Genomic DNA, 14,368 nt, shown 5'->3' on the forward strand with positions numbered 1-14,368 from the left:
TGACTTTATTTGTGTGTTTTCACCATATTAAGGGTTTGTTCACATTTACTTAATTTCAATTCAGTTCAGCTCCAATCAATTCAGTTCAGTTCAGTTCGGCTCCGATCCTAATTTCCCTCTCTCATAAAATATACATTTCAGGTTAGTTTAGCTCACTTCAGCTCTAATTAGTTCAACTCAGTTCATAAATATGAACAAGCCATAAATTTTAATTTTTTTTTACTAATATGTAACCATAGATATTAATAATATGAAGTACTGGTATGATTTAAGTTGTGGATCGATAAATATAATTGTCAAATTGTTGAAGTATTATATGGATATGAAGAAGTATTTTTTTTAGAGGGAATAATGGGCATCATGTTGTTGGCCTAACTAGAGTATAATCTACAATTGAGGTAAGAAGATGACATGAGAGAATTAGAGAACGGTTAAGAAATGTAACTTATTAGGCTTCAGTTTTCTATTAAGAGTAGTGGGTAGTTAAATTAAATAAAGTTGATGTTTTTAAAAAAAAAAAAATAAAGTTGATGTTGATTACTGACAGATATGGAGTCATGGATCATGTCTCATGTCATGTGCATTACATTCATTGTGTGATTGATTTCATTATAAGTACTCCGTATTTCTCTTTTTCCAAGTGTTTCACCCTTGTTTTATTAACTTTGACTCTAACAAATGAAGTCAAAATTAGGGATTTTACGTATTTGTAATTTTTACTCATATAAATTGGTTTGTTAATGGGAACTAGAAGAATTCAATTCTTAATTCTTTATCTACAAGGACTACAACCAACTAAAATAAATTACTACCACAAAACTATAATATTTTTTTAAAAAAAAAAAAGTGAAAATCCGATTACATTTTCATACCCTGATAACAAAGTAGGAAAGACAAAAATACATCAAGGGAAGGGCAAAAATTGGATTTAATAATGACGTCTATTTATCGATTTCATACATGTCAATTTTCATTATTGAAATGACTATAGGTCTATTACTGAATCATGTTTTATAGTTTATACAATGTACATATCAAATAATTCACGTTTCACAGACATAATAGGAAGAACTCCACAATCTTCAACTATATTTTTGGCCGATGCAAGACTAAAAAGACTACTTTATAAGCCAACATGGTAACACTAAATTAAATAAAAATCCAAACAGAGGCTTCTTAGCAAATTGCCCAATATAAGCAGCAAATGGTATATTCCACAATAAACTGTTATGGATTCTACATCTCTCACAATTCAGAATATAAGTTAATAAGTTATGATACCCAAAAGATAAACTAAAGGCCTGTTCTGATTTATTAAAATAAGCTAAACGGAACTGAATATTTTATGCGAAAAAGAAATTAGAAAATGAATTGAACTGAATTGATTAGAGCTGAACTGAACTGAACTGAAAATAAGCTGAAAAAAAAACAAGCTCTAACAATTTATGATTGTACGTACATTATGAAATTGGACATAATTTAATCTAACAAAAACACCAAACTAATATTCTTGCAAATCTTTGATGAGTTTGTGATAGGCAACTGATAACACCTATCCACAGACAACTTATGGCACATGCCCAAAAAAAAAAAAAAAAAAAAAAAGGAAAAAAAAAAGAACTCACTTCAAGCAATCACCAACCTTCTAGTTCTTCGTTACTTTCTTGTGTTAATGGTTGTGCCGAACTAAACAAAAATTTCACCGAACGAATTCCTAATCATGTTATGTTAGTATTCCATTTTGGCCCTTATTACCGATCTAAGACACAAGAAATACTGATTTATTAGCTCAAGAAAAGCCAAAGGAAGTGATATCGGTAAAGCCATCTTAAGAAACCAAATATTAGGCACAAGCTATGATGATCTGAATTGATTGGAGCTGAATTATATTGAACTGAACTGATTGAAGTTAAACTGAATTGAACTGATTTTTTTTTTAATAGGAATTGAACTGATTGGAGCTAACTAAATTAAACTAAAGTGAAATTAAGTGAAGTGAACATGCCCGAAATTTAACACTGACTTTATCATGGACTAGAACCGTAGTTTATAAAATTGTACTAATTTTATGGATAATGGTTAATACTCCATCCGTTTCAATCTGTTAGTCCCATATACTATTTTGGGCGTTTTAAAAAGATTTACCCATATTAAATGTATTCCACTTTTAAATTAGTTTTTATTTCCTATTTTAATTTATACATATTAAATTCTGATTGGTTAGATTAATTGATTGTGAATTAATGACATGACTCTAACTAAAGAAATTACTCTCTTGATTTATGCAATTATGACTAATGCTTTCCTTAAAAAAATAATAATAATAATTAATAAGGCAAAACTATTCATGAATTGCTTTTTAGCTAGATTCTAAATATTTTTTTTTCTTATTTTATGTGATTGATTCCTTATGGACTATCATATAGAAACGGAGGGAGTATTAGTATTGTAATATCTTTTCTAATTTGATTGTTGATCAAAATTCAATCCAATAAAATCTGCAAGTACAAGATAAAGCTAATAAGGGGAACGAACAGGAAGTTTTATCTAAATGATAATATATTATAGATAACTGAATTATTAAAATAGCTTTATGGAAAAATTAATAAATACCATAGTGATTAGTGGAACACAATATACTATTACCCCAAAAACAATATACGAAGTACATTCCTAATTAAATAAAATAAACCATACGTATTACTAAATATAATAATAACTTTCTTAAATTAAATTAAAAATTTATTAGGTATAATAATTACTTTCTTAAACTGATTAAAGAGGCTTTTATTGGATTAATTATCAATTAATTATGGTACAAGAAATTGAAAACTTTTATATAGTAGAAGATAATCAAAATAAATTTATGGATATTTTTACATCAACCAAATCCTAAATCAAAACGGATTAGGATTGAATATCACTTAATTGCTTATTATAAATACCCCTCCATACATTCATCAATCCTCACCCTAATTTTCAATTCCTTCTTTTAGCCTAAAAACTCCAAATTTCAAGACTAGTTCATAGTTCATCATTCATAGCTAAACAATGGCAAAAACACCTTCAATCGTGTCTTTTGGAGAGATGTTGATCGATTTTGTACCGGATGAAGCCGGTGTTTCGTTGGCTGAATCTCGTGGATTCATCAAGGCTCCTGGTGGTGCACCCGCTAACGTTGCATGCGCCATCACTAAGCTCGGTGGCACCTCCGCCTTCGTAGGAAAGGTAATATTATTCCATTACCCTTTTATCTTTGTATCACAATATAATACTCGTAAATTTTTTTGCAACCTTATTAGCGAAATATTATTCGCCCCTTGTGAGAAGGGGATCCTAATCTTTTCCTTTTTTATACCCTTAAAAGAAAAGGTAAAATTAGCGATAACATTATTATTCCGAATTGAATTAGTATGATTGCTAGTAACACAATAAACAAGTTATTTATCAACCATTAATTTAAATCGAATTAGTTGATTCGTAAATATTTTTGAAACGAGAACCTTTTTTTTTTTTTTTTTTTTTAATCAAGAATGCTGATAGATTATTGTATAGTTACCCAATTTTTTAATTTCTTATTTGTTTTGATTTGATGATTTAAATTAAGGTTCAATTTAAAGATTATCAATATTTTGATTAATTGATTATATGTTATTAAAATATCGTGTTGATTTGCTTGATCAATGAAAAACCCTAATAGTATGTGTACTTCTAACTTTTAAATTCACTAAATTCGTGAAATTTTCTAATAAATTGATTTCATGTTTAAATTTACCTAATTGTGTTATAGGTTGGGGATGACGAGTTTGGTAAGATGCTCGTGGACATACTCGATAAAAATGGTGTAAACACCGAAGGAGTGTGTTTCGACAAGGTAGCTAGGACTGCCCTAGCATTTGTTACATTGAAGAAAAACGGTGAAAGGGAATTCATGTTTTACAGGAACCCTAGTGCAGATATGCTCTTAGAATCATCGGAGTTACCTCTTGACCTAATCAAGCAAGCTAAAGTGTTTCACTATGGCTCGATAAGCTTGATCACTGAGCCTTGTAGGTCAGCTCATATCGCGGCTATGAAAACTGCTAAAGAGGCCGGGGTTCTCCTTTCTTATGACCCTAATTTGAGACTACTTCTTTGGCCTTCCCCTCAGGCTGCTAATCTGGGTATTATGAGTATTTGGAATGAGGCTGATATCATTAAGGTTCGTTTGTGCTCTTTAACATAATGATAATCTTAATTTTAATTCTAGTCTTAACATTGATTGTTATAATTAAAATCTATATTGCTTTGATTGAATTAGGTGAGTGATGAAGAGGTTGAATTCTTAACCGGTGGAGATGCTAGTGATGACGAAGTGGTGAACAAATTGTGGTTCGACGGCCTCAAGCTCCTCCTTGTTACATACGGAGAGAAGGGTTGTAGATACTACACCAAGGTTTGTTATACTTGTTTATATGTTGTTATACTCTTGCATAAATAAAAGTATAATTAAAACTTTTGGAAAAGAAAATTGATTATTGGATGAAATTTGAATAATTTTTCAGGATTATAAAGGATCATTGAAGGGTTATTCAGTAAACACTGTTGATACCACAGGAGCAGGAGATGCATTTGTTGGTTCTTTTCTCTATTCACTTGCTAAGGATTCTTCAATTTTGAAGGTAAAACTAACCATTTTCAATCCTCAATTCGTCCTATTACATACATTGCTCTAATGTTCTTTAAATAACATACTTTAGTCCTTTTGTTTAGATCTTTTGGTTCTATTTTTATGTTGTCAATTAATTAATTTATACAACAATATAAAACAGGATGAAGATAAGCTAAAGGAGGCGTTAACCCTGGCGAACGCTTGTGGAGCTCTTTGCACAACCCAGAAGGGTGCCATCCCCGGACTCCCAAGTTTACCTGCTGCACTTGAGCTGATCAAACAAGGAAATTGATCGAAATTCTATTTTAAATAATAATTTGCTCATGAATAAGACTAGTTTTAGTGTTTTTGTTTTAAGTTCAAACAATAGTGTTTTATATTTTGAAAGGTTAAACAATGAAGATCTTTTCTATGCTTATATATCTCTTGCATTTGTCTTTTACACACTTTCTCATAATTTTCGTCGATAATTTAAGAGTTTAGTACACAATTTAACTTGTATACATGAAAATCACGAAGACCTATACTTTGTACTCCATACTATGTACATCGTACTAGGCTAGATCAAGTTACCTTGGCTGAACAATTCTTGGTACCACAACTTATACAGTATGTTGCATAAGCTTGCAACAACAAAATCGATTATCAATGTGTATGTTTCCTGATGAAAGTTTTAAAGTAGGCTTTTTTCAGGTAAAACTAAGGGGACATCATAATTCTTCTGATGTATGATTATCTTTGTCATATCAAAGGCGAAACACAATCCATAATTTCTCTTATTACAAGTATTTTACTCCGTATTTGGGTAAGGAGAGTTTTCTTACAAATAAGATCGATGGAGATCTTACTCGTTTTCTTACAAATAAGATCGATGGAGATGTTACTTATTTGGGGTGAGAATTGAACCACTCGGGATGGAAGGAGGGCCAATGCCATACGAACTTTTATTGATAGCAAAGCAATAATCTGATTAACAAAATAACAACCAACCCAAAATCTAGTGGATGATTTGGTGTACAATCCTTAATGGATGATTTTACAAACCTTAACATGATGTACAAAACTACAAACCTTATTCACAAGAACAAAACATATTTACTCATTTTTTTATTATTTTTTTCAGTGGATGATTTTATTAATTTCTCAAATTAAAACATTTATTTACTGCTTCGTATACATTACCAAATTAACCAATAATCATACAAAGAAATATAAAAACATTAAAACAAAAAATTCCCAAAAAAAAAAAAAAAAAAAAAAAAAAAATTACTTGTACCCTTTTTTCGCTTGCTTTCTAACATGATTTTGTAAAAATCCAATCCCCTTAAAAGCCTTAGAAAATTTCATCCCCATACTTAGATTCATCTTCCCAGCAGACAACTTCAAAGCTTGTAAACAACAAAATTTACCATTATCTTCATAATAATCATCTTCATCTTCATTAATCATCATTAAATCCTCCATTTTTTCTTCCTTCTTCTTTCCTTTTTTAGTAACCTCTTCAACCTTCTTAGGCTTATTAATCTTGTTTAACAACTCTGTTTCATAAGTTTCCCATAACAAATCCATACCTTCTTCACCTCCTCCTCCATTAATAGCTGCTTGATTATTGCTCCCATTATGCCTTTCTTCAAAAATCTTACATGCCAAAGTTCTTCTCCATTCTTTTTCTTTCCTCATTGACCCAAAACTCCCCATATAAGGTTGCCCGCCAAGTGTTTGTGAAAATGTCTCAGTGAATTTTTTCTCATCATCAACCTTAAATGACCTGCTTTTTGGTGTTTTATTTGCCTCGGATCCTATTTTTGACTCAACTTTTTTCAATTCTTCTTCTTTTTTAACCTTTTTGGGGTTTGTGCCAACTTTTTCTGTCTCCATAGTCAAACTTTCACACAAATCCCCTGTTCCTTTTCCCACAGTTGAAGCATTTTCCTCGAAAAATTCAACTGGGTATTCTTGAATCTTCTCAATTTTTTCTGGGGTTTGTTGAATTTGTTCAATCTCAACTGGGTTTTCTTCAATTGTGGGAATATCGAAGACAACCTTGTAAACTTCAAACTCTTCAATGTGGGTTGAATTCTCATCTTCATCCTCTGAATTTGGCCGTAAATTCTCTGAAATTGAATTGTAAGCTGTAAGAAGTAAACCCTCTTTGGAATTGATGATGGATTTGAGTGGAATGATAGTGGTAAATAGAGAAAGAAGAAGAAGAGAAGTGGTGAAGAACAGAGGAGAGAGAAAAGATAGGAGTTTGATGAGGTAAGGGGAGAAGAAGATTAAGTAAGAGAAATAGAGTGGGTGAGATAGAATAAAAGAGCAAATGTTAGTGAATTTAGAGGAATTCTTCTTGGTTTTTGTGGTAGATTTGGTGCTTTGAAAGCAAAGTTCTGTCATTGTTGTTGAATTTGGAGAATGTTTGGAAAACAGAGGAGTTGAAAAATATGGTGAAAATGAAGGTTTTGATTGATTTTTTGTTTAGTTGTGACTGTGTTTTGATGGAATGGTCATTGAGAGAAGAAGAAGAAGATGATGGTAGGAGTTGAAAGAGAAGTGAGAATTGTTGGCGTGAATAAAGGAGAGGGAGTGGAGAGAGAGTGAAGCTAACTAACTGATTGGAAAAAGTGGATGATTGTTATACTCAGTCACTGGATTACTTTATCCATTTTATAAATCACTGATTGACTGAGACACTGAGTATAAGTGAAATATAACATGTAATCCCTCATGATCGTATTATATGTATTTTTACAATATTTTATACAGTATTTCACAAATAATATCCTAAAGTTGCATATAATATATTATATGTAATATTACAATATTTTAACATGATCCAGAGTAGGGATGGCAACGGGTCGGATCTGGACCGGGTCTGGATGGACCCGGATCCAGATCCCTTTTTGTATATAGGATCCAGATCCGACCCTGATCCGAATCCGTTGGGTCCAACGGATCCGGGTCCAAAACGGGTCTAATATATTTTGCATAATTTTTTGCAATAAATGTAATGTTCGGGTCAAAAAAATTTATTTTAAACTTACGTTGTTGGCTATTAAAAAATATGATGTTACATATAAGCTAGTGAAAAAACAACGATGATGTATATAATATGAGCATCCAAAATTCATCTCTTGAAAAGGTTAATCTTTATCACTACTAACATTATCAACATTTTTAATAAAAAAACAAACAATTTTATTTTTTTTTAATAGGAAAAATAAAAAAACGGGTCCACGGATCTGAATCCAGCTCTAGGGCCCAAACCCAGATCCGTTTTTGTCAGCAGGACCCGAATCCGACCTCCGTCGAGTCCAAAATTTGAAGACCCAGATCCGTGAAAAACGGATCTGAATCCACGGATCCGGGTCGGGTCCAGATCCATTGCCATCCCTAATCCAGAGGTAGTACAAGAGTATTAGCTTTGTGCATTATTTTATACAAGAGTATCGGCTTAACTTGATTTTTTTTATTATTATTTATATTTTTATATATATATTTCGTCTATTATACTCCGTACTAATCATAATACAAGTATAAAATATTGTTGGATTACGAACATATGCTTAAGTAACTGAATCCAGATAATGCACTTATTAAATATTTATTACGGAATAGCTACTAATTTTGATTTGTTTTTATTTGTAATTACCGGATTATTTCAATTTTTTTTTCTTCTTTGTTTTGGCAACTCGTCTCTTCTTGTAGCTGGAATCTTTGGAAAGATTATTGTGTGATGATCTAGATAAGTGAAAATAAATAAATAAAACAATAGTTGGTGAAAAGGTTAATAAAAAAGAAATGTGTGAAAGGTTATGTTAGCATCATCATCGAGGTAATGTTTTTGTCATCTAATGTATAAAAGAAAAATATGTGTTATTCACTAGTTAGTCCCTTAAAAATTCATATTGTAATTCAAAGGTGATTAAACCTTCATCCTATATATCATTTTGATCTCTTCTTGTATTAAGGGCGCCAATGTGACCTCCAATTTTATGGCCTATAATGCACATAATTGCGCCTCGTATACTTGAGGTTGAGCTATGGAGTAGTTAAATAGTGGCCTTTATCGTTCTTCATCTCCGAGTAGAAGTATCTAGGTGATTGAGTTGATGATAGACTTAATTGATATTATCCGAGTAGAAGTATTGATGATAGACTTAATTGTACACATAATCTTATCCCTCTTCGTTTAGGTCATTTTATAACCAGGAATGAAAAGTTAAATACGGAGTATATATTATCTTGGTGATTGAGATGATGAATTCATTTTTTTTTTCTTTATGAAAGAGACGGATAAGGGTCTGTTCTCATTGACTGAATTCAGCTGAAATGAATTGAAATGAATATTTTATAAGAGAAGGAAATTAGGAGCTGGACTCGACTGAATTGAATTGAGCTGAACTGAACTGAACTGAAAATAAACGTATGAGAACAGGCCCTAAGTCCTCGAGTTGGAGAAATTATACTCCGTATCATATTAGTATAATACTTATCTCATTTAATAAACCAATAATAGTCCGTTATAATAAACTCAAAAACGGAAATTGAAACTAGGACATGATTTACTTTGGATCAAAATCAATACCTGGCGCTTTCATCATAATATAGCCTGAGCACCAGCTGCTCGACCACATGTTCTAACTTGAGTAACAACATAAGCTACATAACTACCCATGAGTGATAACTCAAAACAATAAACTTTCTTACACTTCTTGGGCATGCATAAGATATACTTCGTACGTAGCACTTGGTAAATAACACCTCCAATCCTCCATGCATCATATTCTAATACCAAACAGATTTATTCTTATACTGCTTATTTTATTTTATTTTTTTCTATTTTTATTTTATTTTATTTTTTTCTATTTTTATTTTATTTTATTTTATTTTTATTTTTTTGTGTGTGTCTCCAATTGTGTGTGTCTCCAATAAAGAGATACTCTTATTATGCACAATAAAAGGGTATTATTATAAGGAAAAAAATATTTCTTTTTGCACAATAATAAAAAATAGAGATAGTTATTCTACGGATTAGAGTATATTACTAATTTACTATGTTCAAATTAGTACTTTGGCTTTGATTTTCTTGTTGCTTGTATTTTAGTCAGAGGTGCTAATCGAGCGAGTCGATCACGAGATGAGGGGTACTCGACTCGACTCGAAAAATTTATAGATGTGCTCAATTTATGCTCATTAAAGTTTCGAGTCGAGTAGCTTACTGTCTACTCGTTAAAGTTTTGGCCCTTAAAATAATTATATACCTTTATTTTTTCGTTCACTTATATTGTTTTCTTTTTTATATATCTTTATTATAAAGATTTACTCTTTCTTTTTGAAGATATAAATTAGCACTTATAAAGTGTCAAATTTGTTTAAATGATAATTTTTTTTTTTTTTTGTAAATTCTATATTAATAAAACATATTATCGAGTTACTTACGAGCTTATCGAGTCGAGTTAGAGATGCGTGCTCATTTACATCTCGAGTCTAGTTTTGATCGAGTCGAGTTTGAGTTGCTCGCAAGCTAATCAATCTAATCAGCACCCCTAGTTTTAGCTAGGCAGGAGAAAAAATTACTCCTATAAATGAGGTCACATCTTGCCATCAAATCAATAAAATTACTAATGATATTCTGATCTCTTCTTATGGAGGAAGTATAAATGTAGTGTTATTGTCTCACAACATACAAAATTATAACTAGGAAGAGTGAGAAAGGAAGAGAGAGATAGAGAGAGTGAAAAAAAGGGTGGAAGGGGGCCCACCTTTTTATCAGAAAGGTTTCACGTACAAAAAAATACAAAAAACAATTGGGACCACAACTATTGATATCATATTTTGTACCACTGAGCATTTTTGTAGGTACCACTGAAATTGTATTGTGTATCACTGAGAGTGTATTTTGTACCAGTGAATCTCTAATGATATTATTTAACAGTCTAATGAGACATTTGAACCATTTTTGATATACCGTAGAAATTTTATTTTGTACCACTGGGAGTGTATTTTGTAACACCGAATCTATAAAGGCAAAATTTAAATTCCACATAAAATGACCAACATGCCCCTATGAGACACTTTTATATGTCTCTCAACCCTCCGTTTGGAAAGCCTCCTTCTTATGTACTACCTCCGTTACATATTATTTGCAACGATTTGACATAAAGTAGAGAGGAAAAATGTCTAATCGTTGCAAATAATATGTAACGGAGGTAGTAGGTTTTTACTGAATAAAACTTAAATAAGGTCTTGCCATCAAATCTGTAAAATTACTAATGATATTCTGATCTCTTCTTATGTAGGTTTTTACTGAATAAAATTAATTGAATATGTTTTAAACTAATTCTAGGTTTCAAAAAAAAAAACTAATTCTAACTCATTGAAATTATTGTATGCTAGTAATTATAGTTTTAGCTAGGTTGAACTATTCAATTGAACATAGCCTTAATTTGTAATTTTAAGATGAAAAGAATATGTGGTAAATCATATGGTGGTTACCGAAATGCCACAATTAGGGGTAATAATCATGACTTTATACCAATCAACCACCATCTAAGCGCTTGCCATCGGGGTTTTAGTTTTTAAATAGTGAATCCACATGAATTTAGTAATCATTTACTTGTCGACACATTTTTTTTAAAAAAATTTACATAATAGTATTGTTGAGGGTAAAAACACCTCGTCTACGTGGACCAATCCCATAGTGACACGTGGCCTAGTTATAGGATGACACGTGTCACCACGGGAAGATGCCACGCAATTCAAAGCCCTTAAGGTCTCAGGTCAATCTCGTAGCGACACGTGGCCTAGTCAGAGGGTGACACGTGTCGTCATGAGAAGATACCACGTGTTTAGGGCATGTGTTCCCTCCTTAATCAGCACGCCAGAAGGCCCTAACAACGTCAGGGCCCAAATCTCGAGAGATATCAACGAAAGCCGCAAAACGGCGCCCTAGAGTAGCACGTGGCATTCACTGATTGCGCAGCCAATCACGCCACGCAAATCTAGGGTACAAACCCTAGAAAGGGGCACGAGTCCCACCCCTATAAATACCCCAATCATTTATGATGGGAAGGGGATTAAGACATTTACAAACAACAGAGCATTAAATAGCTCCAACTTCTCTCTACTTTCTCTCTCTAGCCTTTTCCGTTCTGATCACTGACTTGATCGTCGGAGGCGAATATTTCGTTGATCGGAATATTCGTTGTTTTGCAGGTTGGACCGTCTCGTTGCCAGGAGAGCGTGACCAGTATCCCAGGAAATCCAAAAAATACCCGAAACAAGTATTACTTACTACTCCTTGTATAAGATTATAAATTGTACAATGAAATTCAAATGAGTTCAAATAAGGGGTAATATGTAATAATGTGATTAAAACGAATAATAAGACCATTTTCAAGTTCAAAGAAGTTCAGAAAATTCTAATAAATTTTTAGTATTTTCTTTTTCTTTAATAAGGAGAAAAACCTACTAAATACTTATTTCTTATAATTAAATAACGCTACTTCATAGGTCAATTCTAAAGAGCAGAGAAGGGAGAAAAGAATCCCCAAGCACACATATAAAACTACTTTAAAATAAAGTTAATACTTGTAGAACATTTTATTAAGACACTAGAGTTGTCAATTCGGATAAATGGGTCGGGTAAGAGTGGGTCAGGTCAACTCGGGTCGGGTCAATTCGGATTATTCCATAATCTATGCGGGACGGGTTTGGGTTGGGTCATGCTCGAGTCGGGTCACATCAGGTCATACTTCTTATCGGGTTTGGGTCGGATTTAGATCGGGTTAATAACAGGTCGGGTTACATTCGGGTCGGGTGAATAATATGTCGGGTTTCATTCAGGTTTTCACGCGTTAAAACAGGTTAGGGTAATTCTCGGGTTCGATTCAGGTTTGGTTCAAGTCAATAATTTGCAGGTTAGAATCAGGTTGAGTCATTCTCAGGTTTGAGTCGGGTTCGGTTCAAGTCAATAATTTGAGGATTATAATCAGGTCGGGTCATTCTCGGGTTCAAGTCGGGTTCGGTTCAAGTCAATAATTTGCGGGTTATAATCAGGTTGGGTCATTTCCAAACAGGGTCATTCTCGGATTCAAGTCGGGTTATGTTCAAGTCAATAGTTTGCAGGTTACAATCAGGTTGGGTCATTTCCAAGTCAGGTTATATTTGGGTTCAACTAACTATAAATAGATAATTATCATTTATATCAAGCTAATTATTTCCTTAGACTATAATATATATGACAATTCAATATACTTCCTCCGTTTTTTTATTATTGTACCATAGGGGTTGGGGACAAATATTTTGGTAGTGGAAAAAAGTAAGAGAGAGAAAGGTAAAAATACAAAATTACCCATGTGACATATTGATAAATTAAAAAGTAAGTGTGAAAAAGTAAGGGTATGTTGGGTATTTATAGTGTGAACACAAATAAGTTTTTTCCTAAAGAGGAAATGGCGCAATATTTGTGAAACTTCCTAAAAAGGCAAGTGGTGCAATAATAAAAGAAAGGAGGAAGATAATTAACTATACAACAAAAATATACTATATTTAACTCTTAAATTTGAGGATGATGCTCCTTTCTTTTACTGGCGTGGACCGACTTGGTCTCCCTAGACAAAATACCTTGATAAACAATAATAAGGTGGTCTAAATTGCATTTAAGGTGACTTGAAATCGGGTAAGGAATAATTTGGGTTGAATTTAGGTCGGGTCAATAACAAGTCGTGTTAATTTCGAGTCAAGTTAGTAACATATAACGTTGAAATTTTGGGTCGGGTAAGTAATAGGTCTGGTAAAATTCTGGTTGGATCAATAAAAAGTCTGGTTTAATTTGGGTCAGGTCAACAACAAGTCGAGTTGATTTCGGGTCGGGTTTGTAACAGGTTGGGTTAAATTCGGGTCGGATTAGGAACGGGTTGGGTTGAATTCAGGTAAGGTTAGTAACAAGTCAGTTTAAATACGAGTTTTGACGAGTTAAAACGGGTTTGGGTCAATTTCGGTTCAAGTCGGGTTCGGTGCAAGTTAATTAAATTGGTCGTTGTAAACCGGTAAATCAGTGCAAGTTGTAAACCAGTAATTATAATGGAAAATTGAATGGTTCCACCCACCCAATTGGACTCTCAGAGGGTATTAGGGACCACGATAAATATTTCGGTAATTTTTATTCCGGGCGAAAAAAGTCAAAGTTTTCCAAAATTGAAGGCTAATGTCCACGCTTTTTGAGAAATTTTGGAGGTTTAGGGCCTACTGTTTCAAAGTCTTTAGATTTTAGGGAATACATCTGGAGTCATATACTGTCGATTGGAAACATATATAAGGCTTGAGTTAATGAAATCAGTGCAAGTTGTAAACCTGTAATTGATCGTTTAAAGGAAAATTGGATGGTTACATGATAACTTGCTATTTGATATGATTTTAGGGTGTTTTGAACCTAGTTTACTTGATAAAAATTGCGTTTTGGTTCATTTTTACTCTATTATTATGCAATTTTTGTGTATCCTATGCTTCACGGGTTGTTGGTGTTTTTGTTGAGATTCTAGGTTCAAAAGAACGACCAAATGGAGCCCATGGATACAAAGCCGAGGTTAGAAGCAAGATGATGGTTGAAAGGAGCCAAGGAAAGGAGCAATATAGAAGAAAAGATGAAAAAAGGGCTTAGAAGACCCTGCACGGCCGTGCCAGGTCTGGCACGGCCGTGCAGGAGGTTCCAAAAAG

The 14,368-nt window shown here is 32.8% G+C and overlaps 2 protein-coding genes across 2 annotated transcripts; one reads left to right on the forward strand and one right to left on the reverse strand.

Moving 5' to 3' along the window:
- The first annotated feature begins 2,892 nt into the window (after positions 1–2,892).
- On the forward strand, positions 2,893–5,103 carry LOC110703440 (probable fructokinase-5). Its single transcript, XM_021881249.1, has 5 exons — positions 2,893–3,228; positions 3,791–4,201; positions 4,301–4,435; positions 4,545–4,661; positions 4,812–5,103. Exons 1-5 carry the CDS (start codon positions 3,052–3,054, stop codon positions 4,941–4,943), a joined length of 972 nt encoding a protein of 323 aa, XP_021736941.1. The 5' UTR covers positions 2,893–3,051; the 3' UTR covers positions 4,944–5,103.
- Positions 5,104–5,917: 814 nt separating this feature from the next.
- On the reverse strand, positions 5,918–7,045 carry LOC110703139. The gene is made up of 2 exons (XM_021880887.1): positions 6,149–7,045; positions 5,918–6,031 (listed from the first exon to the last, which is right to left on the reverse strand). Exons 1-2 carry the CDS (start codon positions 7,043–7,045, stop codon positions 5,918–5,920), a joined length of 1,011 nt encoding a protein of 336 aa, XP_021736579.1.
- Between the last annotated feature and the right edge of the window lie 7,323 nt (positions 7,046–14,368).

The sequence above is a fragment of the Chenopodium quinoa genome, unplaced genomic scaffold (genome assembly GCF_001683475.1).
Source record: "Chenopodium quinoa cultivar QQ74 unplaced genomic scaffold, ASM168347v1, whole genome shotgun sequence".
Classification (NCBI taxonomy): Eukaryota; Viridiplantae; Streptophyta; class Magnoliopsida; order Caryophyllales; family Amaranthaceae; genus Chenopodium; species Chenopodium quinoa.